This window comes from Pavona decussata, unplaced genomic scaffold (assembly GCF_977016875.1).
Source record: "Pavona decussata unplaced genomic scaffold, jaPavDecu1.1 SCAFFOLD_98, whole genome shotgun sequence".
Taxonomy (NCBI): Eukaryota; Metazoa; Cnidaria; class Anthozoa; order Scleractinia; family Agariciidae; genus Pavona; species Pavona decussata.
The window spans coordinates 995,981-1,013,996 of record NW_028145514.1 but is presented as its reverse complement, the minus strand read 5'-3'; the positions used below and the strand labels follow the sequence as shown (position 1 = coordinate 1,013,996).

At 39.3% G+C, this 18,016-nt stretch overlaps 1 protein-coding gene across 3 annotated transcripts in view; it reads left to right on the top strand.

The window, feature by feature from the left end:
* Positions 1–18,016, top strand: part of LOC146472528 (polycomb group RING finger protein 3-like) — a 114,288-nt gene that overhangs the window by 93,468 nt on the left and 2,804 nt on the right. Inside the window, exons 1-9 of one of the 3 annotated variants that reach the window (XM_085119316.1) lie at positions 6,143–6,943; positions 7,041–7,759; positions 8,833–8,929; positions 10,036–10,091; positions 13,456–13,557; positions 15,411–15,516; positions 16,121–16,145; positions 16,347–16,445; positions 17,135–17,215. In XM_085119316.1, the coding sequence (XP_084975442.1) occupies positions 7,654–7,759; positions 8,833–8,929; positions 10,036–10,091; positions 13,456–13,557; positions 15,411–15,516; positions 16,121–16,145; positions 16,347–16,445; positions 17,135–17,215 (672 nt within the window). In that variant the 5' untranslated portion in view covers positions 6,143–6,943; positions 7,041–7,653. Of the gene's footprint in view, positions 1–6,142; positions 7,760–8,832; positions 8,930–10,035; positions 10,092–13,455; positions 13,558–15,410; positions 15,517–16,120; positions 16,146–16,346; positions 16,446–17,134; positions 17,216–18,016 lie in introns of those variants that run through there. The other 2 variants (XM_085119315.1, XM_085119314.1) reach the window with 2 other exon arrangements.

Here is an 18,016-nt window from a genome sequence, read left to right as displayed (position 1 = left end):
TCTTTTTGATTTTCAATAGCAATGGCTTTTGTTTGGGTAACAGCAGTAGTAATTCAAACGCTTGACAATAAAGCAACAGTCCAACTGCTAGCCTTTGTTATGAAAATATTTTCACAAAACAAATCCACTAGTGACGTTAGCAGAAAGTCTATATGCCACGCGCTTAGATCTTTTTCTTCGTTGTTGTCATGGGGAAAATGGAGATTCAAAGATAGAATGCGGTTTATAAAATGACTCACTGAACATATTAACTTTCTTCGCGACCTTCCCGAGATTAGAAAATTCATTTCTCTTTTTGTTTTCTTTCCTTCTTTTCCGCGCCATCGTTTCGGTGGATTTTTGCGGTCGATTAGTTAAGATAAAAACACATTTCTTGTGGTCGGTGATAAATAATAAATGACACAACCGCAATTTGAAAAATAGACCCTTGGGGGAAATTATATTGAGTTGGAAAGTTGAACTAATATCTTTTTGCGCCTGTGACTGAATCAGAGACTTTGCAAAGAGCAAATATTCTTTCTCAAGGTTTGCTCAGCTGTCCTCCATTACGCTGGGAAACATTTCGAAGTTCTCTCGTCTCGTAACAGATAGAATCATCACGATAAATCCGCTGCCTAGGAGACAACTACCTGCCACAGGTGCTGTCGGATTAAAATGAAATTTGATTATGTTCGGCTGGTACAATGGCGTGAAGCTGAAATAAAGTGGAACCTGTATTAAGCGGTCCGGCTTCGGGAAATGGCTAAAGTGACCGCTTTATACAGGTTACACAGAGCACGCAATAAAAACGTAAAAAACGCCATTCTATATCGCAGTTAATCATTTAATGTACAGTTTGCAGAAAAGCGCTCATAAAACCACTTGCTCAGAAACCGCAGCAATAATTAAAATGGCATAACAAATTAAAAGAGAACATAGCAAAAAAAAAAAAGGAATACTAAAACATTTAGTTAACCCCAAGATCCTAACAGTCAATATCGTACGGTCAGAGTTTGAAATTAAATTACCTGGCAGGTTATTTGTTATTATATTTAAGTTCTGCAAGCAGAGATCCCTTCGATCTTCGTAGAAAATCCTCTTCCCAATTTCTCTAGGAAGATCGAAGGAATCTCTGCTTGCATGGTATGGTTCTTTTTACAAGTGACCGTTTAATACAGGTCAAGGCAATACAGACAGCTCGTTGGGACTTAGTAAAGGTTGACCGAGACCGCCTATCAGAACGGTGACCGTTTAAGGGGGGACTTAACCTAAATTTGAATGAAATTTGAAGTGGTTTAAAGAAGGGATAGAAGAAAGAAAATGATTTTTGGAACACTAACAGACAGTTGATACCCACGCAAGAGCACCCCAGGTTGCTAGTGGACTAACTTGGTATCCGTCTATTAATTATTAACTACAAATTCTTATTTTAAAACTTCACTAATTCTTCAATATTTCTTATTTCTCTTAATTTAACCAATCCTCTCACGGCTAATTTTGGAGGATTTTTCAGTTCCAGTTTTAAAGCACAGTCGTCCCTTGGAAGTGAAAGAATCAACTCTCACACAAGTTCGAATCTAGAAGCCGACAAAATCCCTGAACTTCGCGGCTTTGATAAAGTTTTATGGAAGTCTGCGGAAGCAATGAGTCAGAGATATGGTGGAAGGAATTAAATGTTGTCCAGAAAAAAAAACATGCCGAGCAAAAGCATTGAAGTAAACATTTTTTATTTACTTCGATTGATATGATCGTATTCATGCCAAACAAATTGATAAAACATATCGCAGATATCGGTTTAAAAGGTATAGAAAGTTAGAAAAAAGTTAACAATGATCATTGATCGTGTTTATAATTAAGATTGACCCCTTTCGGATTATTTCCTGTCTGTAATCTGGTATCAAAAACAGCAGAAGAATCAAGTTTATCAAAATATCGAAAAAACCAGACGCCGGTAATATCCGGTGCTACGTTATTTACGAAAAGGTCTTTGAAGTGATGATATCCACTATGACAACTTTCTATTTTCGCAGAATATCTGGTGAGAAGAAGGCAGTGTAAATATGTACAAAAGGCATTGTTCTTCGGCCGTGAACGCTTCATTCCTTCTTCTATATTAAATCGTTGAGCCCGGTGGATGAAATCCTAAAAGATGTTGTGATTTATGCCGTTTTATCCGTGGGTAACCCGACAAAAGCGAGGGAAAAGAAAAGGACAGGACAGAAAAACGCGATTGCTTTTTGTTATTATTTCAAATGACACTCGACAGCTCTCTGGGGCTGGCAAAATAACATTCAAGGAACGGTTTTATTTAAAGACCGGCATCAAATGAGACACAAGTTTATCGCAGGTCATCGACATATCTCTGACAATTATACATGTGTCACCTGCAAGCGACTGAAATGATTCGACTGGTGCTACTGGTGTCAGACGCGAGGAGTGGCGCGGCCGGCAGTGAAAACGCAAACGGACTCGGAACAAGAAGAAAAATGCTCTTGGGAATGAAAGTTTGGTAAAATTCACGATAACTGTGACATGTAGTTTTCAGCCCCCCAAAATATTACTGAAAATGGGATTAGCATTTTCCATTCAGAATCCTCTTCCATAGGAAAGCTGAGATTTTAATCCTGAGCTCAAGAGAATTGTTTTTACCTGGCTGTCACGATTATCGATGCAAATCTGACAAACTGACGCAACCAGTAAAAAGTCATAGAAATTGTTAGTAAATGTGAGCCCAAGGATACTAATAAAAACTCAGTCTTCCAAGTGCCGGACTGTTTGGACTCCAGATGTTCTTAACGATTACAGACCTTTTTGATTCGAGCTTGAAAAAGCTAATTTCATTTTTTTTTTCTCAATCGATCAGCATAGATTAGCTCTCATAACACAATATTCTAATCATCTGAGTTTCCTGTGAACAGTGGTTTCTCCGCGTCCGGTGAAGAAACCATTGCTCGCAGTGTAACTTACAAAGCCGAGACAAAAAGGTCAACCTTGGCACAGAATTGACATTACAGAACTATTTTACTAAGCAAAATCACGACACAACAAGAAATTCTACGTCAAATACCCCTCAAGGATAGATCGGCAAAAAATACTTTGTTATAACGTTTCTCACTGCAGCCGGATTCAAAAAGCAAATATCTTTTCATTTCAAAGTTGTTTGCAGAAGCTTAGCAAATAAGAAAGTGACAAGTGTAATTTCTCACGATCAACTGCATTCGTGGGATTTATGGCCTCTCGCCCACACGACTTAAAATTAGAAGCACCCGAAGGTGGAGTTTCCCGTGTCGTGTGATGTAATTAACTTAAATGTTATGCGTTTGGACTTGGTTTACGTCTACTAAGGAAAACCTTAATTTGCGCCCCTTGCCGAAGAAATATTTACCCCGTGGAAATCTATCAAAGCCCCCTCTTCTCGCAGAGTAAAGTGAAGTGAAGTCGTTCAAACGTTTGAGTCTGATTGAGTCCTGACGAATGATCCCGCCAAAGCGTGACCAATCAAATAAAACCTGTGGACACAAGTGTACTGTACTTTCAGAATTGGCATCTACAGCCACACAAGAGCCAATCCTTTATCTTCTCCCCCTCTCGTCCAGTTAATACATGCACTTTTTTTACAGGCGTTTTTACCAGTCACGTAATGACGGTGCGTTTGCATGGAGCAACATCCTCGAACTTCAGTGGGCGGTATATGTTAGTATTACTATCCAAATCCACTTTGTCCTGTTCGAATAGCGTGTGAACACAGTTAGCCGGTTTTTTGTACTGCCGGGAAAAAAAACGGTTTGATGGTTATTCGTAGAGTTATTTTAAAAGAATGGGTTTCCTAACGCGCGCGGCGCGCGTTCATCTTGCTTGCCTGTTTTTCCTTGCATGCAGTTTTCTTTGCTACTTGTCAGAAAAAGAAAAGCTTAAGTTGGATAATAAATCTCTTACTCGTTGTTTGTATTTTGTCGGAATCACCTGCAATACAACTTATAAAAACAGCGATGCTATACGCCAAAGCGTCTAATACGATGATACATATACATTTCTAAGGTTATCATGTTTTACACTCAGTATTTTATAGATTCTGGTAATTTCTTCTCGGTTCTGATTTTTATTACCACTCTTTGCAATAAAAAGCAGGACAAAGCAGATTCGCATCAAGGGCAAACGTCACTTTTCACCATAGTTTACTGAATTCTTGATCCAGTTCCGCACAGATATTTTGTCTAGGCCAACACGTGTAACGTGATGACATCGATTAAAGCGATAGGTAGGTTCGGCCGGAATCCCGGCAATAAACAAGACGTGGGTAACAATGAGCCACACACTCAGTTAGAATTCAACCCTCTAACTTTCTGCCGTTCATTCGACAGATATGAGTCTCTCTTTTTTTGGCGATGAATTGTGTTGAATCGCCGTATGAATGCGTCTTAAACCTGCAGAAACGTTATCCTTTTTTGCGCTGATACGCTCCCAGTTTTATTTATGGATCCTTTGTCTACTTGAAAGTGACAGCGGCCAACTCGAAAGCCTGCCTGCTCCTTTGGCCATGGTGCACAAATTAACAAACATTTCGTATGTTTTATATCCTGAGTTTCAATACGTGTAATACCTTCGTGCTTCTCTTCCTCAAATAGTTCTAAATAAAAAAGTTTGAAATAAACTTCAGATCTAAATAGTTTGAAATAAAGCTTGACTACACTTCACTGAAATTTCGCGCTGTTCTCTTTTAAAGACTCCTAACCAAACTGAAGACACAATAGTCCCTTTTCCTTGGCCTGTAGACTGTTTACATCCCTCCTCTTCCTATTTATCTCACAGTTGCATTATCAGCCGGCTATACTCGGCTGTTTGTCAATCCGGGCTTTGCGGACCCCCTCAAAATATTACGGACAACTCCCCGCCACGCTGAGGTCTCTGATAAGGACACAGGACAAAAAACGTCTGGTTTTGAGTTGTGGTTAGCAGGATAATAATAAAGCAGACTTGTCCGTACGGTTTATAAGAGATTTTGCTCCCTCTAGTAAAAGTTTCTGTTAAACCCGACAGATCGAATTGTGTTAGACCTGTTAGCGTACACAAAAATCTCATTTAAAGGCCCGAGAAGGATCTTGAAAATCAGAAAACGACATTTAAACTAGATTTTTATTTCAGTATTTTTCAATTGAGTTGGGTGACCTTGATGAAAGGCTGCAAACTGGCGGAAGAAAAGAATGTCCACTTTTCTTCACATGCAAATGACGAATCGCCGTTTTGAAAAATGTCAACTGAAGGTAGAGTTTTAAAAATCTGTTATCTCGGTCGTTTTTCAGTCAATTCAGTGTGCAAAGTAAGGCCTCATGATTGTCGGAAAACTTGTTTAGACGGAACTGTTTTACAATCTCTCCTTTTCACTAGGTCAGTACAGATTTACTTACCCTGAATGCAAAGAGATTTTTTTATTCGGCTATGCAAACACTGTGGTCTTTAAATATAGTTGATTTATATACAAAAATAGCAGCTCTCTGTATTTGAAGTTTTAGCGAACACCACTTCCATATAAGGTGAGGAGGCGTATTTAATTTGTCTGTTCTTTTTAATTGTATTTGTATTGTAATTTATTTCGCTACGATTGTCATTATATGACCAAAATAATGATTTGTATATGTGGCGTGGGAAAGTCATTTATCTTGGCTATCTTGTAAGTATATCAGTAACATATTTGACTAGCAATGTTTGCAATTAGCATAAAACTGCGATATAAATATCTCAAACCTTGGCACTTGGTATAAAGAATGCCTTTTAATCTTGTGCTGGCTATCTTGTTAGTATTAGCATAGTATTAGTTGCACTGTTTTAATTGATAAGTTGGACATTAAATTTCAGTCGATGAGAGCAATAAATAAGTTCTATCCCTCTGGATTCTTTTGTGAATTTAATGCGGGGAAATATCCGTTATAAATATAAATTAAAAGTGTTGAAAATCCCAGAAAATGTCCGTATTAATTTTTTTTAAAGATATCGTATTTTAGCCCAAACGTAACCACGGGCCATCAAACGATTGATTCTGTTGAAGAGCCTTAACATCAACTTGGCAACACTTCTGTGTAAAATTTTCATTTATTGATCACATCTCTAAGAGTATACGTACAAGGGTCAATCGAGTTTCCAGGGGCTGTGAAAAAAAAAACATTAAAAAGCTCGTAATCGAAGGAGATGGAGTAATATTTGCTGCCGAACTGTGTATAAAAGATATTTATTGACGGCTGTGTCACAGTTGTTCGTTTTTGAGTGAAGGGCTAGCAATTTATTATCAAAACTGGATCACTTGAAAAACGGAAACCGGCTGTGTTTCTTGTTCAAGTTGTGACCCAATCCTATTCATAATCAAGTTATATTGACTCTGGTAGACAATTTACTTGTCAACTGAGTCGGAGAAAGAGGATTGAAAACGCAAAAAGCGTAGATCCTTTCTAATCCAAAGTCCATTTGTTCAGAATGCAAATTTGGCAAGAAGCGCACACATTTGTAAGGCACTTGTCGACCGGAAAAGATTATTCCTACTTTTTTCTTATTTTGCATTCCAAAGTCGCGAGAGATAAGATCGTGACAACGAGAAAAAAAAAAATAGTCAGCCAGCGTTTACCTTCAGTAATCCTCACAGCGGCTTTACAAATTTTGCTTGTATGTTTGGACAAAAGGGATTAACATAGTTTGTCCAGCAGTTTCATGTTTAGCGGCAGTTTATATATACATTTTGCGCCGTCGTGTTAGCTTGTGTGAAAAGAAGCAATTCAAGTTCTAGTGATATTTGATGCGTGCCAATTGTGGTTATATGACAGCCATCCATTCACTATTTCCGGTCTCTTGGAGCATTCTCTTGTACCTCATAAAAAACACTCCAGTTGGACTGGCGTCTGAACCGAGACGGTAGTGAATTGACTGTGTTCAACAACAGCTTCTCTGAAAAACACCACCGGTGCTTGAATCCTAAGCGGTATTCACATTTGGTGTATACTAAAGATATTATCATTGTTTTGCGTCTATTGAAAAAGTAGTCCATTATTGAGAGGCCGCGGATTCTTGCTTCACAGATAACAGACCGCAAGCCTCTCGCAGCATCCTACGTTGTCTTCACACAAGGAACCAAGCGGTATTCAGGAAGGGTGAAGGAAATTGCTGATCGTGTGTTGAGCGCGTTCACCGCTCTGTATTGAAGGTGCTTAGTTTACTTGTTTTATGAGCGCTCACTTAGGAAATGGACGTGGACATGTTGCTTTCAAGAGCTCAACGTGAAGAGAAGGTCCCTGGAGAATAGCCTGCTCTCTTTGTTCGGGAATATTGTTGATGATCGGATAATTTTTATGTTGACCGCCCACCGCTCAGAACAAGCCTGCCCTCAGGGCTGTTTGCAGTGTTTGTACGTGTGGTCTGATCGACGCAAAAGAAACTTCTTGCGTCGGAGAACGAGGCACGTCCTTCGACTCTCCGTCCGTCTTATAGGATTTAGCCCGAGAAGTTTGCTTGGATCTTGTCTGAAAGCGACGTGTTGACAGAAATTTACCACATCACTCTTCATTAACACCATTTATTCAGCCGAAATTGAGCACACGGCGTTTCTATCTTCTGAGCTTCGCGGTTTCGCATAACCCGGTCTATTACGAGTACAAGATTGATCAACGCGTATTGAGCGAGGTGGAAATCAGTATGTACCAAACACTGAAGTTAAGAGAGCTCAATCCTTTCATTACTTGCGGGATTTGTGGTGGGTACTTGATCGACGCTACGACCATTACCGAGTGTCTTCACACATGTGAGTAATAATCTGACTTTAAATCTTGTGTCTTCCCTCTTTGATGTCCAAGTTAAATCAGCGTTGTGCCTTGGACAAGTGATTACTCCCTCGGGTCTTGTTTGAACTTAAACTTAACGCTAGATCTAGCCAATCGAGCATGGTTCGAAAGCAGGGAAAGTCGAAACAAGCTCGGTCCCCGATGCGTGGCTAAGCTCGTCAGACTGTTTAGCGTTTAAATGCTTTTGATCTCTACACAAAGGCCTTTAAACCTTATATGTCTCCCATTACATTTACTATGAATATGTTTGCTCTGTGACTGACCGGTGAAATGCTTTTCATGAAAGCGACAATGCCGCTCCAGCAGGGAGAGAGAGAAAGAAACGGCGTCACCTAGTACCTCTCCGAGTTCGTCCGTCGAGCTAGCGAGATTCTCGTTATTGTTTGGTTTCTCGTTTGCGTAGTGAAATTGGCATTTTTGTTGTTTGATTTAATGCATTACTGTGGCTGTGATCGCTAAACCGAAATTCTTGAGTTCTCCCCGTGGAAACGATCCAACGCCGTTTAAAGCGGCTTGTGCCTTTCAGAAGCACCGCGCCTGATTTTAGCACGCACGAAGGTTTTTGCCGCGACAACTGTCCAAATGTCTTCCTCCCCAGCTGACGTGATCTTTACATCAACCGGCTTCACGGCAGATGCTTAATACACAGTTGAATGTTTGATCGGGGGATAATATACATTTTGCGTCTTGCACAGGTTTAGTAATGCCAAATTACGTCGTTTAGCGAGGCGTTGCCAAACCCCTGGTCGAAGATCTGAACCGTCTTCAAGTATCCAGATATTTCGCACTTCCAAAAGCCGTCTTAAAGATCATCTTGTATGCTGATGTTGCTTAGATAAACAACAGTGCTTTATTTAAATTGCATTTGCCGCCGCTCTCAGAATGAAGTACAAGACTTGCCCTGTGGAACGGAGAAAGCTCTCTGCTCCCTTAGGGGTGGATAGATACCAGTTTTAAACTCCCGATGCAACTTCTAATGTTTATGTTTTGGCAGTGTGTTTATAAAGCTTGTTTTACTTTGATTTTTTCATAGTTTGTCGAAGCTGCATCGTGAATCACTTGCAAGAAAACAATATCTGCCCAACCTGCAAGATAGTTATTCATCACAGTTACCCCATGAATTACATCGGGTAAGTAGTAGGGAAAAAAAGCGTCCACATAAGAACTTATTATTAAAGCGGTGCTTCAACAGAAATACAGCAATCGAGCGATTAATTAACATGCAACCTTCACCAGCGACCAAACACAACCTTCTTGAAATTTGATTGCCGTGTGGTTTTCTGACAACCAGATAATCTCTCACTACTCAGTCATACTTTGCCAAAGAAACTGTTCAAATCGATGCACCCGAAGTTGGTTATTTTTACACTAATTTACTATCGTGATCTGCAGCTTTTAGGTTTAATAATTATTGTAATGAATTGTAAAATGATTTCGTATGGAAATTGACTCTGGTGTCTTCAATGAGTTCGAATTTGTCCGAACCATTCTCAGAGTTTTATCAATCACATGTCTTCTCAAGGATATTTCAAGTTCACTTGTGGCTCACCGTATTCCCATACTTTATTAGATGATTGCCTTACCCCCCGCTTTTAAGTATTTTGTGTTTAGAAAAATAATTACAACTTTTATACAAGACAAGTGTCACGCTCGAATTGATCACTTTGAGTTTCAATTGCAACAAATCAAGCATCTCGGGGCTAAATCATCTGAATATCTTGCACTCTTTTCCAGATCAAATTTAGTTATTTGTTCAATCGTGACAATGGCCTAAACATTCGGATTTTTAAATAACGTTTGAAATTGAAAATGACATTAGCCTGCAAATTTCTATTTACAAGCAGGCATTAGAGGCATTCAAGTCAACAAAACAGCACTTAGTGAAATACAAGGCCTTCCACAAACAAACCGGAATCAACAAAATTCTTGTCTCTATTCACTGCGGGATTTCTGGAGTGCCGTGCATTTGATGGGGTTGTGACATTTAACTGGCTTTTGGCTTTTAGTAGGCTTCGTTCGACATTTAATGGTTTTTGCATAGTTTAACTCAGTTTACGGTGATCTGAATGGGTTGCCTCTCAAAATTTAAAATACAATAATAATATCATATAACTGTATTAACGATGAGGTTTCCCACGGTCCCATCAACTACAGCTAAAGTTGTATTGTATGGAGAAGAGAAACGTCCTGGCCTTTCTGTGCAATGAGCTAACCAACCCTTTTCTTTTTATCGCAGTTCCGATCGTACAATGCAAGAAATTGTCTACAAGCTTGTTCCAGGACTTCAAGAGCGTAAGTTTGTAGTGCTGTGGGCAGTCGGAGCATATTAGCTCAGTTGCTGATTGAATCAAGAGAAAATGCGAGAGAAATTTTGACAAAAATGCAACGGAGTTGACTTCTTAAGAACGTAATCAAATGCAAATTCATAAGAGCTCGTGCTGCTGATATCAATCAAGGCTTAAAGTGCACCTTACCCCCAAAATTATTTTTCGCTAAATTACTGTTCCGTGGGCTAGACCTTAGTAAGAAATCTTGCACTGCCCTCTCGATAGATTTCAGTTTCCCAAGTGCAATAAATGGAGCATTCAAAAAGAATCCCATATTTCATGTTTTTAACGCCAAATTATTGCGAACATGTTTCGTTTAAATGGTTACACCGTCCGTCGGTTTTGATCCTCATACATCATAAATACGTATAATCCACCTGATGGGAAAAACCGTTTTCCCTTTAAGAATTGTGGGTTTTTTTCGTTTTGTTCCACTTGAATTGAAGCAAGTTTTTTCACAAGGTCATCTACGATCGTGACAAAAAAAACTTAAATACTTTTGACAACCACGAACAAATTTTTAACCATGCAATTTATTTTAATGACGGTTCTTTCCCTCAGTTTACTTAAGCCTGACCAAAGAACTTCAATTTTATTTCAATGTTGGAGAAACATTATCAAAAATTTTGAGTATATCGAATCTTGATGAAAGAAAAACCTGAGAAAACCCGTATATTTTCGTAAATCTAAAAGGTCGTCTTTTAATACTTCCAGAATTTACCATTTGGATAGTAAATATTTATAGATTATTGCCCGGGGCTAACATCCTTATCAAACCCCTGCCTATCACTGTTGAAAGATTATTTTGGGGGCTGACAATTATCTCGATGGGAAACGTGCATTAATGACATTAATGTAACATGAATATCTATTTCTGCGTCGCTACTGTGTTTGCTTGCTTGTTCTTATTCATGCGTTTCAAAACCAGTGATCGGAGCATCAAATTCTCCATGACGGATGATCAAATGCAATTGTTTTTGAACAGCAAGTGTAAATAGCGTTTTTCCTGCTGTTCTGGTTTTCCGTTGTGGCCCGGGGCTTTCCGTTTCCCAGACGTTCTTAATTTCATTTACACGTGTAGTTTAAGTGCTGATCTGATGTGTTTGATAAAAACCAGATCGTTACAATTTGGCGAGATGTCATTTTTTTTTTTTTTAACTAAATGCTTTTCCCTAGAAATGTAAAAAGATATAAAAGTCTGACAAAAAGTTCTAAATTGACAATCGAGGAGAGTAGAGCTATCAGTTCCACAGGAAAGAACTGCTAGATATCTTTCGTTTCAATGCTTCACTTCTTCAATTGTCTCAAACGTGCTCAAATTTACATGTTTCCGAAGGCCTTTGACTCTAATCGGAACCAAGTTGATGTAAATATGCTACGAATTCGTGGATTGCACAAGATGACATTTTACTCCTTAGCAAGTGAAGAACTTGAATTTGTTTTGGGGATAATCTCAGGGATTTAGATTTTAATCCTTAATCGCAAAATGCCTGTTCAGTTTTTAAAATAATCAAGGGTTTCATAATGAAATAACAAGCGATAACTCCAGAACTCGGAAGAGTCTTGAATTGGCTTTTATCCACCCCAGGTTCAGCAGACTAAATATAAATTGTAGCCGGGTAAACAGACAAGACTGAAACAGAATACCGTATTGCACAATGGCTTTTATCTGATTTGTTCTACTTTTAATAATGATACTTCAGTTCGAACCACCTTGGTACAGCACAAGAAAAAGCACCATAGGAAAATTTGTATCAAAGGGCTCAATGCGAATGGCCACACTTGAGAATTTCATCTATAGTCGTTAAAATTAGGACCATCTTGAGCCACATTAAACAGCCGACCACAAAATTAAAAAGCCATTTTTTAAGAACCGTCCTCTAAATGGAATGGGAACACTTAGGAGCTAGGGCGTGTTAATTTAGGACTATTCCGGAATAGGAATACATTACACGGGGTAGACAGTATTCATGTGCTTTTGAGACTTGTTCTATTTTCGGAATGAACAGAATAGTATTCCGTTCATTATGCCGCCGATAGCAGAATGAAAGGAATACAGTTTACTCAGATCAAGAGAAATTGCATTCTTTTGGAATGGTTTACAGGTCAGGTCAATGGGATAGGAGAAATTGCATTGTTTTGGAATTCTGTGTACACTATTATAAGAGCCTTTTTTATAAGGACGTTGAGACTGAGAATTAAGAACATACTAAGAACATTAGGCAGACTGAGAGTGAGTTAAGAACATTTTTATTTTGACCAAATGTTAATAAAATAAAAAAAAATAATAACCTTCAACCTCAGTCCCAAAATAAGACGTTCTTATTTTAAAAAGAGTGTGTATTCTGTTATTCCTGAACTTGAATACGAATAGACAGAATTGTCCCAAAAGTAAGCGCCCCTGGTCTCCTAACAGAACAACTGGAAAGTAGAGCTCAAGCCTGGTCACACTTCATGACTTTTTACATGGATATGAATATTACTTCACTGCCAGTTTGATTGATCCCAGGAAAGATCTCTCATTTTTTTTTGGACGATATCAAATCGGATCTAACCTTTTGACGGAAATTAGTCTGAGACGGATATAAAATAAGCCGAACTTGTGGTTAATTTGACTGTTTACTGTGATTTTTTTTTTTTTTTTTTTTTTGCATCCTATTTACCCAAGGCTGAAGAAAACTAGCTAAGAAACGCATTCCAGATTCGTGTTAGTCTTGAAAGAGACCACAGATCCTCTAATCGTTTCACTCCCAGTATGGTACAGGTTAAAAACTTTTTTTAAAAATCTCCCAATTTTTTTCTTGCTAAAGATTGAACATCCAAAAACTCCAGACGAGGAACTCCTCGGTCGATTTCACATCAATCAATGGTCACACTTGTCACACTTTAGGACTTCATTCACAATCGCAAACATCGGAACCACGTTAACAACGTAACAAACATGTCTGACAAGAAAAGGTCGAACAGTGCCCCAAGCAGATACCGTTCAGTAGCTTTTATTGAGTGGTTTGTACACTTAAGGACTTCATCTTCCATATCAAAGTAAGAAAAGCATCACACGACTCGTAACATTTCCTAAATCCTTGAAAAGCTTGCGGAAAACGTTTGAAAATCTCCACTCTCAGAAGATATTTCAAAGAAATATTCAACAACAACGCAAGCACTTCCTGAGGTTTTTTCTGAGATCTCACGTCTGGCCGAAAATAGGTTCTGGTAAATACAGCCACTACAGACTAAAATTTAATTATATAAACCTTGGAACAAAAGGGATTAGAGAACTTTGCGGTCTTATAGTTTTGCCGACTCTTGTTTATTTATCGCTTTTTTAGGAGAACTTCAAAGGCAGAAGGAATTTGAAGTAGCTATGTTCATGTACCGCACAGGAGAACAACAGAACGCCTACAACGCCATGAATTCGACAAAGACACAAGGTAACTCAAATAATCTATCTTGTTTTGTTGTCTGTCCGTCTCCGGAACTTTTAATCGGATACGATAACTTTTGCTTCGCGCTATTTAATAAGTCTGTTTTGTTGTAGCAAAGGAGAAAATATTCAAGTTTTTTCATTAAAAATAATATTTGCACGCTTTTGGAATCATTCTCCTCTGGAACCTTGCGTTAGAGGCGGAGGATAGGGGATACAATAATAATAATAATAATAATAATAATAATAATATTAATAATGTTGGTGATGCAAAAGGAACCATTCCAAGAACTCTGAAAGAAAACCTGGACGTTATTGGAGTGAATCGGGCTAATTCTGAACTCCGCTCTGTTGGGATCAGCTAGGATTATTAGCAAAGTTCTTGAATTGTAGAAACGATTATCCTTAAGTTCTAGAGTGCCTAAGGCACACTGGTTGTTGCTTGGCACCCTAGTAAATACCAGCTTCAAGACTGGTATTTCCTTGAAAATCCTGAATAATAATAGCACTTGATGAGCGCATTCTCTATATAAATATTCCAATGTGCTTTACATGATTAAAAGCAAAATTAGTAAGAAGTATATAAAAGTAGCGACCATTAATTTAAAAACCTATACATACAGGTTCAAGACTCAGGCTAGGTCTTCAGTAAAAAATGATTTTAAAAAATGCTTGATATAAAGATGGAGTTAAATACTTCAATGGCTGGGCTTCCCCTTACCATGCTCTAGATTGGCCACTTGTAGGTATAAGTGTTCAACTCTTCAATCAGGACCTTTCGATCAGATGAAAACAAGACTGCATGGGTGAAGCCTTGCGCGCATGCTTTGTAAATCCTTCCATCATGTTTCTCACCAATCCCATTCCTGAGTGAGGGGCCTTGGGAACCTGACTGGTTTGGCAATGTTGTAGTCGTACATTCATTTGACAAAATTAATGACCGTCCCTTATGACGTAAAGCGCATCAACCTGGTAAGCTGCCATTTCCGAAAGGTGCCCCTTTAGATAGTAAGTGTTTTAGCTTCTGTTACTATTTACCAGGTGTTTTTCCCTCTTTCACAAAGAAGTAAACGTCCTGTTCCTTTTAACCAGTTCAAGGAAGCGTGCTGGAGACAGTGGCCAGATTAACGAGGCTCTCCTAATTTAAGATGTACCGCCGACCGATTAGCTCAGTTCGTGGAGTACCGGACTGACTACCGTGTGGGGAGGTCGTGGGTTCAAACCCCAGCCGGACCAACACTCAGGGTCTTTAATAACTGAGGAGAAAGTGCTGCCTTTATAATGACATCTGCAAATGGTTAGACTTTCTAGTCTTCTCGGATAAGGACGATAAACCGTAGGTCCCGTCTCACAACCCTTGTTCGATAACTCTGTGGGACGTTAAAGAACCCACCCACTGTTCGCAAAGAGTAGGAACGTAGTTCCCGGTGTTGTGGTCTGGTCTTTGTGTGTATTGGTCTGGGAGGGTGGGGTGAGATGACATATGGACTGAGGTGGCAGCCAGAGGCGGCTTGTATATGCTGACGTCCGATCTCACCCTCTCTGATATGATTGGTTATTGATTGTAAAGTCACACGTACGTTGTGACTGATAAAGTAACAGTAGACTTTTGTTAAGAAAAAATGCTTAAGATACATCTTAAATTAGGAGGGCCTCGTGAATGTGACCCCAGGGTCCCAAAACGAAATAGCCGCCCTGGGCGGTAAATCGAATCATTACGGTCGAAACCTAACCTCGCTTAGGTTTTTCTAGTGTGACATATTTTCGAGCTTTTTTCATCCCTTCAGAGATAACAATTGTTGATGGGAAAGAAACGCCATCAGTTTCTCATTTTGGTTTTTTAAACGCTATTTCCAACAGCTGATAATCCATCACCGTCTTCATCATGTACGTCGAACGAGAAAGAAGAAGATCAAGATTACCACCGCGGAGACGAGCAAGTCGCTATCTGCATGGAGTGCTACAGGTATTTCTCTCTCCGCCCGTGCAAATTCATTCTAGGGAAAAATTTGCCTTTGGTAATCTATCAGTCACACAGTCTAATCGGGAAAAACGTTCGGATATCCCCCTAGCAGGAGTTAGCCTGCGTTGAAGCCATTCCTTTCTATGCGGGCGCGAGAAGCGAACGAAAGCTTCGAGAGAGGAGGAGCAAAAACATTGGAGCTTTTTTGCTATCCATGCTCTCGCGAGCCTCAGCGCTCCGGCTCGGAAAGGAAACACTGCTGCGCGGGCTAAATAAGAGTCTCGACACGCCTCATTGGTGCATACCTCTTCTAAGTGAACACTTCGTTGTGGTACCAATTACAAGTACTACATTTTTTACCTCCTGTAAGCGAAGCCCTCTTTAGGTGAGCACTCAGTTGTGCTGGATCTCAAGGAGTTAATAAGAGGCACAAACTCAAAAACGCAAAAAACGCAGCCTTATCGTTCTCGATTCTTGTTCTTTGTCCCCTATGAGTTTACGACCATGTAAGGAAAACAAACTGATTCTTACTTAACGTTACGTAAGCAGCTGAACATTTAAAGAAAACGCAACGACTCTCTCATGTTTTCTTTGTTTTTCTTTCCAGGGCAAATGGAAAAAAATCCCTAAAGGTAACGTTATTTCCAGTTTATACCCGCAATATTACCAGCCAGAAATCTAGGACGCATGTACACCAGGAGTCTAAATACTTTTTAAACACTTTAATTGTAAACGGACGTTTGTCAAAACGGAACTAAAGTGGTTAGATTGTCGGCACGTCCCATGCAGCTCGTAAAATTTATTTATTTCTTATTTTAATTATGTTTTTGCAGCCATTAACACGGAAATACCTACGGCTATCTTCGCAAGCGACTGTGCTGCATCTCAAAAAATTCCTCGCCAAGAAGTTGAGTCTTGACGATCACAAGGATGTAAGTCACGTCTTTCATGTCTCATCAAAGAAAATAATTTATTTTATCTCGTTATTTTTATACGCCCAAGAAGAAAAGGAATCATTTCAAATGTTTAAAATAGTTGATTTCTGTAAGAAGAAAAAAAAAAGATAGTTAACGCGAGGCTTAAAGCCTCAATTTCACCTTCCATCCAAACACTTGCACAAGCATAAAGTTACCTTGACAACGTGAAAACGGGCTCGACACAAGCCCAAGAATATGCAGTCAGGGAACAAGTTCTTGTTTAAAGCCACCTAAAATCTTTGAAAATTGAAGGTGGCTCTGAGCCCCCTCCTACAAATATTTGTTTAAACTTTGTAAAAAGGGTTCTTGTGCTATGCTTATACTTCCACTTGCGCTTGTTTCCCTTATGAATACCAGGCCCTTTTATAGTCATGTCATATTATAATTCTTTGATTTTTTAACCATCTATACAAAAGCTAAAAGATGGTGGTTTAGCAACAGGGGGAACTTTTAAAATTCCCATTCTAGAGCTACTCTCCTTTCATGAATATAAAACTTATAAACTAAAAACATCTTAGAATATAATCATTGCAAAATCTTAGAGTGCATGTGTCAAGCATGAGACAGCAATTAAACCCGATCCCATGTCCCTTTCGGCCACACTGATTTGTTAACCTCGCTTGCTCTCTCACTTTAATCTCCAGGTGGATATTCTTTGCAACGACGAAATTCTTGGCAAGGATCACACGCTTAAGTTCATCTGTGTTACACGGTGGAGATTTAAGGTATGAAATGATGGAAAATGCGTTTTGTTTTCAACCAGCTGAGAGGGTTTCCTTGTCAGTATTACGTGTTAACATACAGTTGACCTCTTGGTTGGTCAGGTATTATACTGTAAGCTTTTATCAACTAACTACTAGATAGAGTTAATCAACTGCACTCATTTCGTCTTGAGAAGGTCATGGTTTCGACTCCCCATGGGGATTCAGAATTTGTCATTCTATGCCCATGGTCATAACAAACTGAATACACTCCAACCTCATTCCCAGGGTCTCTCTTCTTCCCGCCCCAGCGAGAGAGAGATAGACCCTGGTTGGAGCTGGTCACGTGGCACCCAAAATCTGGGTGCTTGACATAATTTGTCGTTAGGGAGGGGTAGTAGAGTATGCAGTTGTCACTTTCTCAGATGGACGGAGAAGCCAGCTACGAACTTTACGACAACAAGCCGAAGCGGTTTTACAACCAAGCATTTCTACATCACACACTCACTTGAGACCTGGAAGAGGTTCACGTTTCTTCCACTCAGGTAGAGTGTTGTTAATCCAAAAGAATTATTTTAAAAACAGTCGTAACGTTTCGGGACGCCAGAGGGAAACCGACAGACGATGGGGGACGCTTGAGTCAAAACCTAAACAGGCATGGTGATTAGAACAGAGGCATCGCTGGCTTTAAGCCTTTTAACAGAGCTCCAAATGGGGTGAAATGGGAAAGAAGATCAATTTTAATATTGCCGAATGGAACACCAAGAATTTTTGGCAATAAAATGTAAGCAGGCGAAGTGTCCAGAAATACCAACGGACTGAAGC